The following is a 21122-nucleotide window of genomic DNA, read 5'->3' as shown; positions in this document are numbered from 1 at the left end:
TAGTCTTAAAATAAACAAAATTTATTAAACCAGGCTTAAATCAGCAAATCCTTCCCTGAGCCGGGGCAGGAGGGAACCCAGAGCCAGCACCGGGATTTTGGGATGGATCCCTGCCCTAAATCCCTCCTGGAGCAGCGTTTTCCTTCCCCATCCCGGCACCGGGAATCGCTCAGCAGCAAAGGAACCGCGGATTTGGGGTTGCTGGGGGCGGTTTTGGGGTCTGGTTTGGGTAATCCCAGTAATTCCCTCCTCTCCCTGAGAAATCTAGGATTCCAGCAGCTCTGGATTTGGGGAGGGGGAGGGGGGGTTAATTCCAAGGCAGGGTTTAAACCCCATCCCAAAATATTTCAGGATTAAATCCTTGAAGTCCTTAAGATCCCCGTGATATTTTCTTCCCTCCAGGAATGCCGGCAGGATCCCCAGGGAGATAAATCCCACCCTGGGATGCTCTGAGGACCTTCCACCCTCTGACCGCTAAAAACCCACGAAAACCAACCCGGATTTAGGAAAAACTCCCCCAAATTTCCTGCTGCACAACCCCCACCTGCCCAGCTTGGGATGGGGGCAGGGAGGCTCCAAATCCCAAATCCAAGCGTGGGAGGCTCCAAATCCCAAAAATGCCCCGGGAAGAGGAGGAGGAGGAGGAAAACAATGGGATTAACGACCCCAAAACCTGGGAAACCCCTCCCGGCTACGGGTTTAAAGCCCAGCCCGAGCCGCCTGCATGGGATTTTTTTCCCGGCCAAAATTCCAGGGAAACCCCAATCCCAAGGGCTGCCGGTGGTTTGGGAGCTGCGGCTTCAATCCCGGGAGGGGGCAAAGGCTGAAGCTGCTCCCGGCGTTGCTCACTCCCGGTTTTTGGGATCCGGGGCCTCGGCCAGGCTGGGTGGAGGAGCCGGAAGCTCTGAGGATGGAGAATTCCCGTCTCCGGTGGTTCCCTGGAGGATGAGGATGGATTTTCCTCCAGGAGCAGCGGGATTTGGGGGGGTCTGGTGTCCCCCCGGCTCAGGGGGGAATCCACAGCGGGAGACGATCCCATCCCTGTGGAAAACACGCCGGGAAAAGGCTCTGGAAGGGCTGGCGAGGCCCTTGGATCAATCGATTGATTGATTGAATGATTTCCTTTCAATTCAATCCCTTCCAAAGGAGAGAAAAGGTGGAATCCCCTCCAAATTCCCCAAATTCCCACACCAACACTCCCATGCCCCTTCCAGGGCCTGCTCCAACCGGGAAACCACCCGGAATCCCAATTCCTGGCACTGGGAAGAAGAGCGGGATCTTTCCTCCAGGAGCTTTCCCAGCGGGAAACTGAGGCAGGAGGGAGGGATGAGCTCCGGGAGCCGCTGGGGATGGAGGGAAGGGGGAGGATTTGCTGGGAACGGCTTCGCTCCGAGCATTTGGGATTCCCAATCATCCCTGGATTGGCTTCGGCCTTTCTCAGATTTACGGCGCTGCCCCAAAATCGTGGGAAGGGGCGGACGGATTGGGAATCCCATTCCCAACTCCCATTCCCGGCTCCCATTCCCAGCTCCCATTCCCAGCTCCCGTTCCCGGCTCCCATTCCCAACTCCCATTCCCAACTCCCATTCCCGGCTCCCATTCCCAGCTCCCATTCCCAACTCCCATTCCCAACTCCCATTCCCAACTCCCATTCCCGGCTCCCATTCCCAGCTCCCATTCCCAGCTCCCATTCCCGGCTCCCATTCCCGGCTCCCATTCCCAGCCCCCATTCCCAGCCCCCATTCCCGGCTCCCATTCCCAGCCCCCATTCCCGGCTCCCATTCCCGGCTCCCATTCCCAGCTCCCATTCCCGGCTCCCATTCCCAGCCCGCATTCCCGGCTCCCATTCCCGGCTTTCCGGGCCGCTCTCCCTCCCCTCTTCCCGCATTTTCCAGCGCTGCTGCCATCGAGGGCTCCGGGAGCTCCGGGATGAGCGCTCGGCCCGGAGCTCCCTGGATCCCCCTGGAGCGGCTGGAAACGCCGAGATCCCGGCTGGAATAAACCTCCCGCATCCATCCTCGGGATAAACGGCTCCGAATTCCAGCAGCTCCCTCCCCGCGCCCACCTTCCAGCCCCAATCCCTCCCGGATTTACCTGGGGGCGGCTCCTCTCCCGCCAGCCCGGGATTTGGGATCATTCCCGGCCAACCGGAGGAGCGAGCGCGGCTTCGCCGGGCGATTCCCGGCGGCAGCGGCGCATCCCGAGGGAGGAGCGGCAGGGCCGGGATGGTTCTGGCAGCAGCGTTAAAATCCCTGGATACGAACTGCGGGAAGGGGAAAATCCCAGCAGCCGGGAGAGGAGGGCTTCTCGTGGAGCGGGATTTTCCAGCCCTTCTGGGGTTCGCGTGGTGCGGGAAGGGCCCTGCGGTGAAGTGTCCGGTCCGGAGGGGAAGGAAGCGGAGGGGGCGGAGGGGGAAGAGCTTTTCCATGGGGAATCCAAGGTTTGCTTTGTTCCTTGGGGATTCAGAGCACGCAGGGAGAGGCTGGGAAGCCTCGCGATCAATAAACATAAAAACGATCGATAAAATATCGGCGCTTTGCCTTTATCGGGATCCTAAAACTCCTGCTGGTTTTGGAGCCGGCCCCCAAAAGCACACGGGGAGATTTGGGGGGGGAAAGAGGTGGGAGAGGGGATGGGGGGTGGGGGAGGGAAAATTGGGATCGGGGGTTGCCGGGAAAGGTGGAAGAGCCGCTTCCAGCGGAAGGGGCAGCTGGAACGGGGAGCGGCGGCTCCGGGGCCTGCGGAGCCCCCCGGGCACGGGGAGGGGACGGGGGGAGCGGGGGAGGGGACGGGGCCGAGGGACCGGGGCCGGGGGCTGTCCCCGGGCCGGCTCTGCCCACCGGGCTCTGGCACCGCCCGCGCCGCCCATAAAAGCCCCGCTCGTGCCTCGCCCGCCGCAGTCGGGTCCGCGGCACCGGCTGCGCCCCGATCCCGCTGCCGAACCGGGGGGAGCCGGCGGCGTCCCGAACCGGGGAATCCGCATCCCGAACCGGGAATCCGCATCCAGAACCGGCTGCATCCCGAACCGGCTGCATCCCGAAGCGGAAAATCTGCATCCTGAACCGGCTGCATCAGGGACCGGGGGGAATCGGCATCCCGAACCGGGGATCCGCATCCCGAACCGGGCATCCGCATCCCGAACCGAGCGAGGATCCGCACCCCGAACCGACTGAATCCCGAACCGGGGGAATCTGCATCCCAAACCTGCTGCATCAGGTACCGAGAGGACCCGCAGCCCGAACCGGCTGCTTCCCAAACCGGCTGCTTCCCGAAGCGAGCGAGGATCCGCATCCTGAACCGACTGAATCCCGAACCGGGAGGAATCCGCACCTGCTCCGGTGCAACCGCATCCCGCTCTGGTGCCGCACCGGGCAGGATCCGCAACCCGAACCGGCCGCATCTCGAACCGGAGGAATCCGAACCCTGGGGAAGCCGCAGCCGAGCCTGGAGGGACCCGCACCCCGAACCAGCCCTGCACCCCCATCCAGCCGTGCCCGAACCGGGAAGGACCCGCACCCCGAACCAGCCGCGCCATGGCCGCACTCCCGGCTCCAGCTGCACCCTGACCCAGACAGGTCCCGCACCCCGAACCCGCCGCACCCTGACCCAGACAGGTCCCGCACCCCAAACCAGGAGAGCTCTGGAGCAGCCCTGCCCCCGACCCCGCTGCCCCCGAACTGGGAGGTGCCCACACCCTGGAGCAGCCACGCACCCCAAAGCTGCTGGGCCAGGGGGGGCCCTGAACCCCAAAGCGGCTGAGCCAGGGGGAGCCCTGCACCCCAAAGCGGCTGCGTGCCCCAAATTTGCTGTGCCCTGATCCTCTGCACCCTAAACCAGGAGGGATCTGCCTCCCAAATTAGCTGACCCAGCAGGATCTGCACCCCAATCTTGCTGTGCCCTGATCCTGCCGCTCCCTGACCCAGGAGGGCCCCACACCCCAAATTCACTGTGCGCCCCAATCTTGCTGAGCTCTGACCTGGGAGGGTCCCGCACCCCAAATTCCCGGTGCTGTCTCCGGGGACCATGGATGCCTCTCCGGCTCTGGAAGCGGAGCTGGAGCACCTCAACGCCTCCCTGAACGAGTCCTGGGCCAACCCGTTCGTGCAGCCGCCCTGGCAGGTGGCCCTGTGGGCCGTGGCTTACGCCCTGATCGTGGTGGTGGCCGTGGTGGGCAACGTGGTGGTCATGTGGATCATCCTGGCGCACAAGCGGATGCGCACGGTCACCAACTTCTTCCTGGTGAACCTGGCCTTCGCCGAGGCCTCCATGGCCGCGCTCAACACCGTGGTGAACTTCAGCTACGCCGTGCACAACGAGTGGTACTTCGGCCCGGCCTATTGCCGCTTCCACAACTTCTTCCCCATCGCCGCCGTCTTCGCCAGCATCTACTCCATGACGGCCATCGCGCTGGACAGGTGAGTGACCGGAGCGGCCGGGGTCACTCCGTGGCCGGAGCCTGGGCATGGAGCTCGGCTCTGTCTGTGCTCCCCCACAGTTAAAGCAAAGCTCGTTTCGGGGTTCAAAATAACCCAGCTCCGGCTGCAGGTGGCTTTGGGAATTCTGTGGGAGCGTTGGGAGCTCGGGAACAGCTCCGTGATCCCCCCGGCGGTCGGTGCAGGGTCCTGGGGGTTCCTTTGGAGAAGCCTCTGCCTTCCCAGCTCCTCTGCAGATTCTTCCCTTCCCTTCCCTTCCCTTCCCTTCCCTTCCCTTCCCTTCCCTTCCCTTCCCTTCCCTTCCCTTCCCTTCCCTTCCCTTCCCTTCCCTTCCCTTCCCTTCCCTTCCCTTCCCTTCCCTTCCCTTCCCTTCCCTCAGATCGAACCAAACCCCAAATTCAGGCACAAAATGGCATCGCCTCCCAAACCCCGCGCCTGTGCCGGACACGCCATCCCAGGAGCCATTCCACGGTTCTGGGCTGCGTTGGGAATGTCTGCGGAGCGTCTGGGAGCAGCTCGGGCTGGGAAGCGCATCCCGGCTTGGGGGGGTGTCCCAAGGAAAACCCGCCGGGATTCCAGGGGCGGATCCAGCGGGAGAGGCCGGAGCCCGGGATTGCTGATTCGGCTGCCGGGGTTGGGTTTTCCCTGCCCGGTTCCTGCCGGATTGTTGGGATCTGCTGGCACAGCCGGATCCCACCGGGGCCGTGATCCAAAGCTCAGCCGGATCCCAAATCCCACTGGAGCTGTGCCGTGATCCAAAGCTCAGCCGGATCCCGGATCCCACCGGGGCCGTGATCCCGAGCCCAGCCGGATCCCAGCGGGGCCGTGATCCCGAGCCCAGCCGGATCCCGGATCCCACCGGGGCCGTGATCCCGAGCCCAGCCGGATCCCAGCGGGGCCGTGATCCCGAGCCCAGCCGGATCCCGGATCCCAGCGGAGCCGTGATCCCGAGCCCAGCCGGATCCCGGATCCCACCCGGGCCGTGATCCCGAGCCCAGCCGGATCCCAGTGGGCACCGCTGTCCCTCCTTTGTCCCCGGGCTCGGGGGACACCGAACCCCCCGAAGCCCCCGGGCTGTGACCTCCCCCTGGCGCTCCCTGTCCCAGGAATTCGGCCTCGCTGACATTCCCCAATCCCGGCTCCGGGGCAGCCTCGCCGCTCCCTCGGAGCGTTTTTCCAAGGCGACATTCCCGGAGCCGGCCGGGCTCTGCGCCGCCTCTCCCGGCCCCTGTTCCCGGGGAATCAAGGGGATTTTGGCAGGGGATCCGTGGCGGGGAGGACGCTTTTCCTGCCCATATTCCCTGCGGGAAGCAGCGCCGGGGTTGGATGAGGCTCCCCGGGCGTTCAAAACAGCGCCGGGGTCGGTTTTGTCACCAAATCCTCTCCCTAAAATCCCCGGGAGCGAGCGCAGGGAATTGAGGTGATAATTAATAAAAACCGGGATATTTCCAGCTCCTCTCCCATGGCGGTGCTGGCGCTGCTCCAGGAGGATCTTTGTGATCAGATGGAAAAGCCCTTTCGGGCTGGGATTAATTCCAGGGATTATTTTTGGGGTTAATAATTGAATTTACAGCCTTTGATCCACCCCGAAATAACCAGGAAGGCAAATCCAGGGAAGCTGGAGTAAAACAGGAAAATCTGGAAGGCTGGGGCTGGATTTTTGGGGGGAGATTGGCATTCCCAAAAATTCTTCCTGCACCTGCAAACCCTGAAGAGAGGCTCGGCTTTCCCAAAAAAATCCAGGCTCCCACCTGGAAGCTGCAGCCTCCGTGCGCTCGGAGCCAGCGGCTGCATCCCAGATTCCAGCCGGGAATCGCGAAGGCGGCAAATCCCATCCTCAGCCCCTCCAGGCACCTCCAAGCCCTGGAAAATTGCTCCTTTTCCTGTGCCTGGGACCTGACAATGGCAGCTGAAACGCAGGAAAAGCAGGAATTTGTTCCAGGAGCCTGGAAGGGAGGAATCACTCCCGGCCGGCAGCAGGAGGATCTGTGGGAACAGGGAGAGCAGGAACTGGGATTGGGAACGGGGAGAGCTGGGAATAGGATTGGGAACAGGGAGAGATGGGAATGGGATTGGGAATGGGGAGAGATGGGAATGGGATTGGGAACAGGGAGAGCGGGAACTGGGATTGGGAACGGGGAGAGCTGGGAATGGGGATTGGGAACAGGGAGAGCAGAGAATGGGATTGGGAACAGGGAGAGATGGAAACAGGATTGGGAACAGGGAGAGATGGGAATGGGATTGTGAACAGGGAGAGCCGGAGACGGGATTGGGAGCAGCAGGGCCGGGTTGGGGTTTCAGCCACAGCCGGGATGGGGCTGGAATTCCCAATTTCCACCAAAACTCAGGGAAGCGGCATGGAATGAGCCTCATGTTCCCAAAGTCCGGCAGAGCGATGGGATCCGGAGCGAGGGCTGGGATGAGCGGGATTCTCCCCCAATCCTCTGCATCCCCGCTCCCCGCAGGCAGTTCCTGAGACATCTCTGCCAGAGGATATGGAATGGCCTTGGAAAAACTTGGAAAAGCCACCACGGAGCAAGTGGGGATTGTGGTTTGATCCATAAAATCTGGGAATCCTGGAATGGGTAGGAAGGGACCTCAAATCCCATCCAGTGCCACCTCCCACCATCTCAGGATGCTCCAAGCCCCATCCGGCCTGGCCTGGGACACTTCCAGGGATCCAGGGGAATCCACAGCTTCTCCGGGAATTCCCCCAGTGGGGGTTTTTTTTTGCGGGATCCATCGTGGATTTGTGCAGGATTTTCGCTGGAAGTTCCTCCATCCCCTCCTTCCCTGGAGCTGCTCCAGCCTGGGCACAAAACAAAAACAACGGGAAGTTGTTCCGAACACTCCCAACAATCGCAGGAAATTCGGGATTGGGGCTGGCACCGGAGCGGCTCAACAAAATCCCGAAGAATTCCGGGCCCAGCAGCTCCCTCGGCTCCCGAATTCCTGCCCCGTCCTTTGTTCGGGATGCGTCAGTGCCAGAGCACTTCCGATGTCCCTTCCTGGCTCCCGGATCCCCCTGGGAATGGGTTCTCTTGGAAAACAGGCAGGAAATCCATTTTTTCCCGATTTTCCGGGAAAAGCAGCGGTGCCCACGCTGATTTCCAGCCGCACTCGGAATAAAATCCCAACTCTGGCCTTCCCTAAGTCGGGATTTCCATGGAGCATCCCAGGATAACGCTGGCGTTCCCTCTCTCACTGGGAATCCCCAGCCTCCCGCAAACGGATGGAGGAGGAAATTCCCATGAGGATAAATACCCAGGAATGCAGCCCAGGGGGCAGAACGGGGGAAAATCTCCTCTCTGATCCCAAAACTCGGAGTGAATCCAGCCAAAATCCTTCCAAGGGAGCAAATCCGGGAGAATTTGGGATGTGGGACCGGAAAAAAAATTCCCCCTTTTTCTGCAGAGCTTCTTTTTGAAGCAGCTGGAATTTGGAGTGGGAATAAGCTCCTGCAATTCCCAGATAAAGCTGCTCATTAAAAATTCCCTCTCCGGACTCCAGCAGGAATCCCACCGGGATCGCCGTTATTTATTATCTGTATTTTTGTTAATATCGATATTCCCTTTTTTTTTCCAATTCCGGCTGGGTTATCCAATTATCCCAGGTGCCCTGAAATCCATGAAGTTGCCAGGAACAAGCTCCATGGGGAAAATCTGGGATCTCCAAACTTCCCTCCCTCACCACAGCTCCCGAAATTCCCAGTCCTGCAGCCATCCCCACCCCCAAATCCCACGTTTTTAGCAGAAAAATCCGCTTGGGAAACTGAAATCCCAGGCTGGATATCGGGAATATTTTCCAGCTCATTCCCATTCCCTGCTTTTCCCAGGAGGTGATTTTTGCAGGAAGAACCCTCCGGAGAGGACACATTTTAGCAGTTAATTAATTAATTAATGATTAACACGGGGCACCAGGCCGGGCTTTTCTTTAAGCCTGGCTTAAAGGACATCTGGGCTTGGCAGGGCAGGGCTTTGATCTGCTCCTGGTGTTGTGGAATCCCAGAATTTGGAATATTCGGGAGCATCGGGGAAGTGAAGGAAAGGCAGGGATTGGGGCCGGAGGAGCGAAGCAGCTTTGTGAATTCCCAAAAAAAATTCCAGCGTCACGGAAACGCCACCAAAAGCCCGGGAAGCTGCTGGGAACCCAGCGGGGAGCGGGATCGGAGCGTGGATTTCCCAGCTGGGCTCGGGAAGGTGGGACCAGGGATGGAGACAGGAATGGCTTGGGAAGGAGTCACTGATCCCAGGCCCTGATCCCATGGCATTAATTCCCACGGAATTAAAGCCCCCCCGGGATCCCTTGGGTGTAAATCCCATCCAAATCAAATCCCCATTTCCCCCACTTTTCCTACGGGAAGAGGAGAGCGTTTGGAATTCCCTGGGTGGTAAAGGTGGAACTGGGATGGAGTAGGAGTGCTTGGGTGGCTCCCAAGGGCAGGAAAGTTCGGATTTAGCCGGGTTTGGGGGGAGTTGGGGGGCTCATAAACCTGGAATAGGATCCTGGAATGGGCCATTCCATTGATCCCATCCCATGGATCCCATCCCATCCCATGGATCCCATTGATCCCATCCCATTAATCCCATTCCCATCCCACTGAGCCCATTCCCATCCCACAGATCCCACTGATCCCATTCCCATCCCACTGAGCCCATTCCCATCCCATGGATCGCACTGATCCCATCCCATTGATCCCATTCCATCGTATCCCATTCCATGGATCCCATCCCATCCCACTGATCCCATTCCCGTCCCATGGATCCCATTGATCCCATTCCATGGATCCCATCCCATTGATCCCATTCCCATTCCATTGATCCCATTCCCATCCCATCCCATCCCATGGATCCCATCCCATCCCATAGATCCCATTGATCCCATCAATCCCATCCCATCAATCCCATGGATCCCATCCTATCAATCCCATCCCATGGATCCCATCCTATCCCACAGATCCCATCCCATCAATCCCATCCTATCCCATGGATCCCATCCCATCCTATGGATCCCATCCCATTGATCCCATCCTATCCCATCCCATCAATCCCATCCATCCCATCCCACAGATCCCATCCCACAGATCCCATCCCATGGATCCCATCCCATCCCACAGATCCCATCCCATTCTATGGATCCCATCCTATGGATCCCATCCCATCCAGCTCCCAGAGCTGGAACACTGGCATTTCCCAGCCCTGATTCCCGCTTTTCCCGCGCCGCAGGTACGTGGCCATCATCCACCCGCTCCGGCCGCGCCTCTCGGCCACGGCCACCAAGGCGGTCATCGGCCTCATCTGGCTCCTGGCCTTCCTGCTCGCCTTTCCCCAGGGATATTTCTCCGTCACCACCGAGCTCCCGGGACGCCTCGTGTGCCTCGTGGAGTGGCCGGAGCCCGGCAGCGCCGCATCCGGAAAAACGTGAGTGGGAACGGGCTGGGAGAGGAGAGAAATCTGGGGAAAAATGGTGGGAATGAGAGAAAAGTGGAGAGAGGGAAAGGGGAAAAGGGAATTGGGGAAAGGGGAAAGGAAAGGGGAAAGGAAAGGCGAAAGGAAAGGGGAAAAGGGAAAAGGGAAGGAAAGGGAAGGGAAGGAAAGGAAAGGGGAAAGGAAACGGGAAAGGAAAGGGGAAAGGAAAGGAAAGGAAAGGGGGAAAGGGAAAAGGGAAGGAAAGGGAAGGGAAGGAAAGGAAAAAGGAAAAAGGAAAAAGGAAAGGAGAAAGGAAAGGAAAGGGAAAAGGAAAGGGAAAAGGAAAGGGAAAAGGAAAGGGAAAAGGAAAGGGAAAAGGAAAGGGAAAAGGAAAGGGAAAGGAAAGGAAAGGAAGGGAAAAGGAAAGGGAAAAGGAAAGGGAAAAGGAAAGGGAAAAGGAAAGGGAAAAGGAAAGGGAAAAGGAAAGGGAAAAGGAAAGGGAAAAGGAAAGGGAAAAGGAAAGGGAAAAGGAAAGGGAAAAGGAAAGGGAAAAGGAAAGGGAAAAGGAAAGGGAAAAGGAAAGGGAAAAGGAAAGGGAAAAGGAAAGGGAAAAGGAAAGGGAAAAGGAAAGGGAAAAGGAAAGGAAAAAGGAAAGGAAAAAGGAAAGGGAAAAGGAAAGGAAAAAGGAAAGGAAAGGTGGGAATCCCTCGGGATAGGGAATCCCTCCCTTACCCAGTGAGGGCTCAGGGCAGCACCGGCTCCCCCCGGCTCTCCCTGGGGCACAGTCACTTTTCCAGGTGAATTCCATGCTCTCCATGATCCAAACATTGTCCCAGTGCTCCCTGCCCCCCCTGGATCCTCCTCCTCCCGGGAATCCCATGTCCAACTGCGGACATTCCGTGTTTGGGCTCTGGGAATGGGATTTGCTCTGCCCCGGGGGTTCACAGCCCTTTTCGTGTCCCTCGAAGCCTCCTGGGGCAGAGTTATTCCTGCGAGAGGAAAATCCGGATTTCCCGGGAATATCCTGGGTGAGGGATAACGGAAAAATCCCAGTTTGGGGATTTATCCACTCCAAACATCCCCAAATTCACCCCGAAACTTGAAGCTGGAGTGTCAAGAACGGCTGGGAGGCCTCGGCTGGAATCGAATCCCTTCCTGGAAGGAAAATCCGGGAATTTCCAAAGGGTCTGGGAATGGTTCGGTCTTGGAAATCCGAGGGGAGTGAAATGGCGGGAGTTGAGGAAAAAAGGGAGAGGGAGGGAATAAAAAAGGGAATAACAAAGGGGATCCAAAAGGGAATAAAGTAGGGAATAAATAGGGAATAAAATAGGGATTAAAATAGGGAATAAATAGGGAATAAAAAGGGAATAAAATAGAGAATAAATAGGGAATAAATAGGGAATAAAAAGGGAATAAAAAAGGGAATAAACAGGGAATCAAAAGGGAATAAAAAGGGAATAAGCAAGGGAATAAAATAGGGAATAAAAAAGGGAATAAAATAGGGAATAAACAGGGAATCAAAAGGGAATAAGTAGGGAATAAACAAGGACTCAAAAGGGAATAAACAGGGAATAAAATAGGGAATAAAAAAGGAAATAAACAGGGAATCAAAAGGGAATAAAATAGAGAATCAAAAAATGGAATAAAAAAGGGAATAAAAAAGGGAATAAACAAGGAACTAAAAAGAGAATTAAAAAGGGAATAAAATAGGGAATCAAAAGGGAATTTGCCATCTCCAGCCCTGAGGATGGAGGAAGTGGGGCTGTGGAATTCTGCTGTGGAATTCTGCCGTGGAATTCTGCCGTGGAATCCCGCCGGAGCCAGGGCGGGCGTCCAAGGCGAGCGTGGCAGGTGCCGGTGGCTCCCTGCTGCCATCCATCACCTCATTCCTGGCCTGGCACCGCCGGAGCCGGGGCCGGAGGGCTCCGGGGGGGTTTCCCAACCTCATTCCATCCTTGGGGATCCCTTCCAGCCTGGAATATTCCGTGATTCCCAGGCACTGCCCGCTTGGGGCGGATCGTTCCGGTGGCTTTTCCAAATCCAAGAGGAAAACGCCGCCGTTAAAGCCACGAGGGATTCGCATCCTGGGGCAGCTGGGAAAGCTGGGAAAGCAGATCCCCGGCAGCCTTGGGATGGCCAGATCCCAAAGAATTTGGGGATTGGGAGGAATTCACAGCTCCAAGCCTCGGGATCTCCCCGAGTGGAGCCTGGTGGAGCTTGGGATGGGATTTTCCGGCCCTAAATAACTCCAGGACAGGTGTTGGGGTCATTCCAGAGGCGTCACTCCAGCCCCTCGCGCTCCATGGGCTCGGAGCGGTTATTCCGGGAAGGCTCCAGGGGCAGCTGCTCCGTCTGCAGTGCCAGGAGGAAAAATATCCCATCCTTTTCCCAGTTCCCAGGGAAAACAGGAGAATTCCAACACCTCTGGAGGCAGGAATGCCCTTGGAAAACCTCTGGGGAGCACAGAGCTGGTTTTCCCTGGAAAACATCCCTGTTTTCCCCACTGTGCCAGCAGCCGGAGCCGGTAATTCCATGGGATTTGATCCGGCTGTCGATCCCTGCTTCCCACAGGGATTCCTGATCCATCCCAATTCCAGCGGGGTTGTTCAGGGAAGGGAGAGGCCACCCCGGGGAGATCGGAGCCCCTGGGAATGTCCCTCCTGTGCCAGCATTCCCAGGATTTGCCGGGGAAGAGGAGGCAGCTCTGTCCTCCAGCATCCCACGATTCCTCCGGGATCCTCCATCCTACACCAGATCCTAAATCCCTGAAAACCTTTCCGTTTTAAACCCCAGCTTTCCCTGAGTGCTCCGATCCCGGGAATCCTTCAGGCAGAATAGCACACGAATAATTCCAGTGCTTTTCCACGGCCGGGATCCCAAAAGAATTCCCGGAGCTGTCTGGAATGGCTCTCCAGGCCCAGACACCCCTGGAAATGAGGGGTCTGTGCTGCTGACGTTATCCCGCAGCTCCTCCAGACATTCCTGCAGGGCTCCCAGGATCCTGAATTCCATGGGAACCGCAACAAAATCCTCCTCCGGAGCCGCGGAGACGCCTCTGGAAGGAGCGAAATGAAATCCGGCCCCGCAAACCCCATCCCAAATGGAATTAGGGCCGGGGAAAATGAGATTGCGGCGGGGCTGGGGCCAGCCCCATTCCCTGCGGGAGAATTCCCGGAGCCGCTCCGTACCCTCTGGAGCTGTGATTCAATCCGAGCTCCCGGGAAGATGAGTGATTCCAGAGCTGGGAGCGGCTGCAGGGCCTGGATCGGCCTCGGGAAGATGCAAAACCTTGGATCAGAGCCCAGAAATCCACGCAGGGACCCCCAAGGCCTTGGGAACAGAATTCCCGCTAAGCCGGCAGCATTTGGGAAGTTTTCCAGGCAGGCACCAGCCATGTTTGTGGGCTCAGTTTTTAGGGAAGAGAGGATTTTCCAGGATTTTCCAGGATTTTCTGCATGGCCAGAGCCTCTGTCCCCTCCTGCGGGATAAACCCGGAATGACGGCAGTTCCTTTTAGATCAACTCCTTTTTGACAGAAATCCTCACGGATCCACGGCATTCCCAGAGTTCCCACAGCATTCCCAGAGTTCCACAGCATTCCCAGTGCTCCCCCTGTATTCCCAGTGCTCCCACAGCAATCCCAGCACTCCCACAGCAATCCCAGTGCTCCCCCTGCATTCCCAGTGCTCCCCCAGTGTTCCCAGCGCTCCCATGGCATTCCCAGTGCTCCCATGGCATTCCCAGTATTCCCCCTGCATTCCCAGCGCTCCCATGGCATTCCCAGTGCTCCCAGCTCATTCTCAGTATTCCCCCTGCATTCCCAGCGCTCCCCCTGCATTCCCAGTGCTCCCAGTGCATTCGCAGTGCTCCCGATCCCGCCGCGGCTCCCCAGCTCACGGCAGAACAGCCTCGGGCCTGCGCTGCCGCTTCCATGCGGAGCCTCCCGCTGGATTTGGGATTTGTTTATCCATGACACGAGGAGCCCCAGGATCCGGCCCTTTCCCTGAGCCCGGAGAGCGGATCCGGCTGCGGAATTCCCGGCCGGGTTTGAGTAAAGCTCCAAGGATTTGGCTCCTTTTGGGAACGGGGGTCGTGGCTGGTGCCACCTGAGCCCAGGATTTTTGGGAGCTGCATCCCATTCCCGGTGTTTGCTCCGCAGGAAAATCCTTTATTCCTTCTCAATATTCCCATCCTTTCCTAATCCAAAATCCCACGTTTCTGGCAACTAAAAGTTGGGAGCAGAGCCCGCATCCATCCCCAGGATAATGTGGGATGTGAAGAGAGGAGGAGTGAGAGGAGAAACTCAGCTCAGCTAAAAATTCCTTCCCTGAGGAAATTCCCAGGAATTTCCCTGACTACATCCCATTCCAGGAGGGTTTTTTCCACTTGTCCCCTCAAATCACCAGGAGCAGGATGAGTCTCCAGAGGTTTTATCCCAAACGGGGTGGGGAGGGATCCGTAATGGGGGTGAACCTGGATAACGGGAGAAGATCGGGGTGAAACCCGGGAATCCTCCCCAGCCCGGCAATTCCCGGTGCAGGAATTATGCGGGAATTGCGCCGAATCCTCTCTTTCCGAGCGCAGCTCTTCCCCTCCGAGCTCAGTTCGGAAGAGGGGGACGGGAGATGCTCAGGGATGATCCCGTTTTTCCCAGGTACCACTTCTCCACGACCGTCCTGCTGTACCTGCTGCCGCTGCTGGTGATCGGCTGCGCCTACGCCGCCGTCGGCCGCACGCTCTGGGCCAGCGAGATCCCCGGGGACTCCTCCGACCGCTACCACGAGCAGGTGTCGGCCAAGAGGAAGGTGAGGAATTCTGGGAGTGGATGGATCCAGAATTCCCATCCGATCCTAACCACGAGCAGGTGTTGGCCAAGCGCAAGGTGAGGAATTCCGGCAGGGGCCGGATCCAGAGTTCCTGGCCAATCTCCACAAGGTGAGGAATTCCGGCAGGGGCCGGATCCAGAGTTCCTGGCCAATCTTCACAAGGTGAGGAATTCTGGGCACAGGTGGATCCAGAATTCCTGGCCAATCTCCACAAGGTGAGGAATTCCAGGATCGGATGGATCCAGAATTCCTGGCCAATCTCCACAAGGTGAGGAATTCCAGGATCGGATGGATCCAGAATTCCTGGCCAATCTCCACAAGGTGAGGAATTCCAGGCACAGGTGGATCCAGAATTCCTGGCCAATCTCCACAAGGTGAGGAATTCCAGGAGTGGACGGATCCAGAATTCCTGGCCAATCTCCACAAGGTGAGGAATTCCGGGCACAGGTGGATCCAGAATTCCTGGCCAATCTTCACAAGGTGAGGAATTCCGGGCACAGGTGGATCCAGAATTCCTGGCCAATCCCAACCACGAGCAGGTCTCAGACAAGAGGAAGGTCAGGAATTCTGGGCGTGGCTGGATTCAGAATTCCCATCCAATCCCAACCATGAGAAGGTCATGGCCAAGCTCAAGGTAAGAAATTCTGGGAGGGGCTGGATCCAGAGTTCCTGGCCAATCTCCACAAGGTGAGGAATTCCGGCAGGGGCTGGATCCAGAGTTCCTGGCCAATCTCCACAAGGTGAGGAATTCTGGGAGGGGATGGATCCAGAATTCCTGGCCAATCTCCACAAGGTGAGGAATTCTGGGAGGGGCTGGATCCAGAATTCCTGGCCAATCCCAACCACGAGCAGGAATCGGCTACATGGAAGGTAAGGAATTCCGAGTGTGGATAGATCCACAACTCCTGTCCAATCCAGGTCTCAGAGAAGCAGAAGGTAAGGAATTCCGGGCATGGCTGGATCCACAATCCATGGCCAATCCCAGCCCCAAACCCTTCATTAGGAGTGGGAGCAGGTGAGGACTTGGTGGTTGAAGATGGAGCAGAGTGGACACCTTCACAAAAGTGGTTCAACCAAGACGTTGACCGCACATTCCTGGTTGGAAAGGCCATTCCAGAGGGTGGAATGACCAGTGGGTGGGTTGAAGATGGAGCAGAGTCCTGTGGACATCTCCTCCACAAACACAGTTCAACCAAGACGTTGACTGCACATTCCTGGTTGGAAAGGCCATTCCAGAGGGTGAAATGGCTGCTGGATGGGTTTAGGACACCTCCTCCACAAAAGTAGTTCAACCAGGATTTTGGAAAGGTCTCCAAGGCCGAACAGTGTGGAATGACCGACGGATGGGTTGAAGATGGAGGAGACATCAAATGTGGTTCAATCCAGATGCTGCCCCCGCGTTCCCGGTTGGAAAGGCCGTTCCGGAGGGTGGAATGGCTGCTGCAGCGTTCTCCCCCCATTCCAGGTGGTGAAGATGATGATCATCGTGGTGTGCACCTTCGCGCTCTGCTGGCTGCCCTACCACGTGTACTTCACGCTGCAGTACCTGCGGCCCGAGTGGTACCTGCAGAGGTTCATCCAGCAGGTCTACCTGGCCGTCATGTGGCTGGCCATGAGCTCCACCATGTACAACCCCATCATCTACTGCTGCCTCAACGACAGGTGGGCAGCGGGAGGCTCCGGGAGCGCCTCGGGATGATGGGAATGTGGGGATGTGGGAGATGAGGAGAGGGCTGGATGGGGTTTTTTCGGGATGGTTCTGTCCTGCCCTCTGCCACGTCCAGCAGATGCGGGATTGGCACAATCCTCACCTGAAGTCTTTCCTAATCCCTGGGGATTTGGAGGGAAAACATCAATCGAAGCAATCCCAACTCATAATTGGGATTTCTCAGAGGGTTGTTCCTCCCCTCAGTGAAAAATCACTATTTTGTCATGTTTAGCAAAGCTCAGCTTTATCTCCCTCTTCCTTTGGCCATGTCCATCCCATTCCTTTGACCACCTCCATCCCATTCCTTTGGCCATGTCCATCTCCATGTCTTTCCTCATTCCTTTGGCCACCTCCATCCCATTCCTTGTTCCACCTCCATCCCATTCCTTTGGCCACCTCCATCCCATTCCTTTGGCCACCTCCATCCCATTCCTTGTTCCACCTCCATCCCATTCCTTGTTCCACCTCCATCCCATTCCTTTGGCCACCTCCATCCCATTCCTTGTTCCACCTCCATCCCATTCCTTTGGCCACCTCCATCCCATTCCTTTCTCCACCTCCATCCCATTCCTTTGGCCACCTCCATCCCATTCCTTTCTCCACCTCCATCCCATTCCTTTGGCCACCTCCATCCCATTCCTTTCTCCACCTCCATCCCATTCCTTTGGCCACCTCCATCCCATTCCTTGTTCCACCTCCATCCCATTCCTTTGGCCACCTCCATCCCATTCCTTTCTCCACCTCCATCCCATTCCTTTGGCCACCTCCATCCCATTCCTTTCTCCACCTCCATCCCATTCCTTTGGCCACCTCCATCCCATTCCTTGTTCCACCTCCATCCCATTCCTTGTTCCACCTCCATCCCATTCCTTTGGCCACCTCCATCCCATTCCTTTGGCCACCTCCATCCCATTCCTTTCTCCACCTCCATCCCATTCCTTGTTCCACCTCCATCCCATTCCTTTGGCCACCTCCATCCCATTCCTTTTTCCACCTCCATCCCATTCCTTTCTCCACCTCCATCCCATTCCTTTGGCCACCTCCATCCCATTCCTTTTTCCACCTCCACGTCTCTCCCCCTCCCGGTCCCGCAGGTTCCGGCTGGGATTCAAGCACGCGTTCCGCTGGTGCCCGTGGGTCAGCGCCGGGGAGTACGAGGGGCTGGAGCTGCGCTCGGCGCGGTTCCTGCACACGCAGAGCTCGGTGTCCAAGGTCAGCAGGATGGACACCACCACCGTGGCCTCGGCGCTCGGCGCAGCCGACGACGACCCCGACGAGCCCGGCCGGGCCAAGCGGCTCTCCCTGGACATGACCTCCAACGGCTCCTCCCGCAGCGACTCCAAGACGGTCTCCGAGAGCCTCAGCTTCTACTCCAACACCCTCACCTAGGGAGGTCCTCGTCCCCTGGGTGCCATCTCAGTGTCGCCGCCCTGCTCGTGCCGTGCCGCCGTTTCCCGTGCTGTTTTCCTGTCCTTTTCCTTGGGAGAGCCCAGCAGCAAAACCTTGGGATGAGTTCTGAGTGTTCCGTTGCGGGGCCGGCCGCCGGGAATGTTTGGCTGGCCCCGCCTTGCTGCCGGGCAGATGGAGGGGATGCAGGAACGGCACAGAGCCGGGTTTTTCTCCGGAATCCCAACACTGGCCGGTGCTTCCATGCTCTCTGCGAGGCAGGAGGGATCTCCCAGTGTATCCCACCCACGGGAAAACGACCCCATCCTGCACTTCCCTCCTCCCATCCTTAATTTCATTCTCCCCGTTGGATATCCAGGGGAATATTGAATCCCAAAATTCAGCAAAATGGCTCTTTCCAGCTCCATGGGGAATCATCGGCCACAGCGCAGATCCAGGACTTCCCGCACGGTCTTGGATCATCGCTGGCACCCACACCCCGCTGCTCCGAGGTCTCCTGCTCCAAACCCACAGATCGGAGCAGGGTGCTCCCAAAGGATCTACTGAAGGATCTACTGCAGGATCTCCTGAAGGATCTCCTGAGGGATCTCCTGAGGGATCTCCCGAAGGATCTCCCAAGGGATCTCCTGAAGGATCTCCCGAGGGATCTCCTGAGGGATCTCCCGAGGGATCTCCCGAAGGATCTCGGAGCTGAGCCGGGCTTTGGTTGCTGTTCCTCAACCACCACAAGGAATCCCTGTGATTCCCTGGAAGCTCCAAGGTGATTCCTCTTGGACGGACTCTGGAATGCCATGGAGCTCTGGAAAAGGAGAGCCCACCCTGAAGCGATTCTCACCCCCTGGAAATGGATTCCATCCCAAAAATGAGGATTGGAGGGAGATCGGGAATTCTGCAGGGCTGGTTTCACCCTGACGGTTGAGGTGATTCCCTTCCAGCTCCTGGATTTTGTTTTAATCAGGGAATTTTTTTTCCTTTGCAAAAACCATGAAGTTCGTGACGTGTGCATGGATCTGTGGAACGTTTCAGTCCTGTTCCGATGGATGATTTTCCCTGGACTTGTCCAGTGGATGAACACACACCCAGAGTGAGGGAAAAAGGAAAATAAAACCCCAAGTGGATAAACTCGGCTTGTTGGGAACAAAGCCACAAATTCGGGGACAGTTTGGGGGGAATTTGCTCCCGGCTGCTGCTCTGAGTTCTCGCTTGTGGTGTGGAAATTGGGCTCCTAAATGGAGTCACTGCAGGAGAAATGAGGGATGAACTCTGGAGGAATGAGGGATGAACAATGGAGAAATGAGGGATGAACTCCAGAGAAATGAGGGATGAACAATGGATAAATGAGGGATGAATGTTGGATAAAGGAGGGATGAATGCTGGATAAAGGAGGGATGAACTCCAGAGAAATGAGGGGTAAACAATGGAGAAAAGAGGGATGAACTCCACAGAAATTAGGGATGAACAATGGAGAAACGAGGGATGAACTCCAGAGAAATGAGAGATGAATGATGGAGAAATGAGGGATGAACAATGGAGAAATGAGGAATGAATGATGGAAAAACGAGGAATGAATGATGGAGAAACGAGGGATAAACGATGGAGAAATGAGGGATGAACGTTGGAGAAATGAGGAATGAATGATGGAAAAACAAGGAATGAATGATGGAGAAACGAGGGATAAACGATGGAGAAATGAGGGATGAACGTTGGAGAAATGAGGGATGAACGATGGAGAAACAAGGGATGAACGATGGAGAAACGAGGGATAAACGATGGAGAAATGAGGGATGAACGATGGAGAAACGAGGGATGAACGATGGAGAAACGAGGGATGAACTCCAGAGAAACGAGGGATGAACAATGGAGAAACAAGGGATGAACGATGGAGAAACGAGGGATGAACTCCAGAGAAACGAGGGATGAACGATGGAGAAACGAGGGATGAACTCCAGAGAAACGAGGGATGAACGATGGAGAAACGAGGGATGAACGATGGAGAAACGAGGGATGAACGATGGAGAAACGAGGGATGAACGATGGAGAAACGAGGGATGAACTCCAGAGAAACGAGGGATGAACTCCAGAGAAACGAGGGATGAACGATGGAGAAACAAGGGATGAACGATGGAGAAACGAGGGATGAACTCCAGAGAAACGAGAGATGAACAATGGAGAAACAAGGGAAGAACGATGGAGAAACGAGGGATGAACTCCAGAGAAACGAGAGATGAACGATGGAGAAATGAGGGATGAACGTGGGAGAAATGAGGGATGAACGTGGGAGAAATGAGGGATGAACGATGGAGAAATGAGGGATGAACATGGAAGCGCTCGGCGGATTTGCGCAGACCAAGGAATTGCTCATTTATTCCCAAAAGCTGAACCTCAGACCCCACTGAGCACGGAGAGCTCTGGGAATAAAGCAGGGACGACTTCTGGAGCTTCCCGACTCTCCGGGCTCCAAAGTGGCTCTGGGAAGATCCAATCATTCTGGATAAACCTGGATAAATCCCTGTTTATCTCGGAGATGAACCCACCCATGTTCAAGCCACGACTCCGGATGGAATTCAAGGAATGGGCAAAGAGGTGGATCCAGGAACAACTGAAAGCAGATTGACAAAAATGATCCTTTTTCCCCCAAATCCTGCCCGGTACCATCTGTGAGGAGCAGCTTTTCCAGCCGTTCCCACCCTCCTCCCACCCCCTGCGGCCGTGCCACGTCCCAAAGCTCCACATGCTTTGGAATGGGATTTTTCCTGCTTAAATTCCCACATTTTCCTGTTCTGGTCACCTCAAGACACATTCCCGTGTCGCTGCTTCCCAAATCCTGGAGAACGGGAATGGTGTGACCCCTCCTGGGGGGTTGGTTTGGCAGAATCCCACCGGTCCCAAAGGAAGGGGTCAGAGGGAAGGTTTGGGGTGGGAAGCCTTTCCCACTGATTCCATGGGAGCTGCCACCATCCAGAGCCAAATCCTGAGTCCCTTCCAGCTGCCATCCCAAATCCACAATCCCAAAAAAACCCCCAAATAGCTCAAAAGGGGTAAAAAGGTGAGCGGAGATTGGCTCCAAAAACCCCAAAAATGAGAGTTTGGGTCCCGTTTGAAGCCAGAATTCCCAAAAAAAAAAAAAAAAAGGAAATATAAATACATGTGTGGATAGGGATATAAATAACCACAGTGCCCTTCTGGCCTCCGTGTTTGTGCCCCGGATCGCCGGGATCAGACATGCAGGGAACGACAAGTGTCTGCTCCAGGGAATGCTCGGCGGGAGAACCGGGATCACCCCGGGGAAGGAGCTGAGGCTCCGATCGGAGCGGACGCTTCGCAGCCTGGGAATCTCCTGG

General features: G+C 56.6%; 1 protein-coding gene and 1 long non-coding RNA gene across 2 annotated transcripts; one reads left to right on the top strand and one right to left on the bottom strand.

Moving 5' to 3' along the window:
- On the bottom strand, window positions 1-2759 carry LOC120411170. The gene is made up of 2 exons (XR_005603561.1): window positions 2095-2759; window positions 1-1041 (listed from the first exon to the last, which is right to left on the bottom strand). It is a non-coding gene; the product is annotated as an uncharacterized LOC120411170 (long non-coding RNA).
- A 1242-nt stretch (window positions 2760-4001) lies between these two features.
- Window positions 4002-20912, top strand: TACR1 (tachykinin receptor 1). The gene is made up of 5 exons (XM_039564403.1): window positions 4002-4415; window positions 9659-9853; window positions 14495-14645; window positions 16132-16328; window positions 17469-20912. The coding sequence occupies exons 1-5, from the start codon at window positions 4024-4026 to the stop codon at window positions 17761-17763; spliced, it is 1230 nt and encodes a 409-aa protein (XP_039420337.1). The 5' UTR covers window positions 4002-4023; the 3' UTR covers window positions 17764-20912.
- Window positions 20913-21122: the final 210 nt, after the last annotated feature.

This window comes from Corvus cornix, chromosome 22 (assembly GCF_000738735.6).
Source record: "Corvus cornix cornix isolate S_Up_H32 chromosome 22, ASM73873v5, whole genome shotgun sequence".
NCBI lineage: Eukaryota > Metazoa > Chordata > Aves > Passeriformes > Corvidae > Corvus > Corvus cornix.
This window is presented reverse-complemented; position numbering and strand designations above follow the sequence as displayed.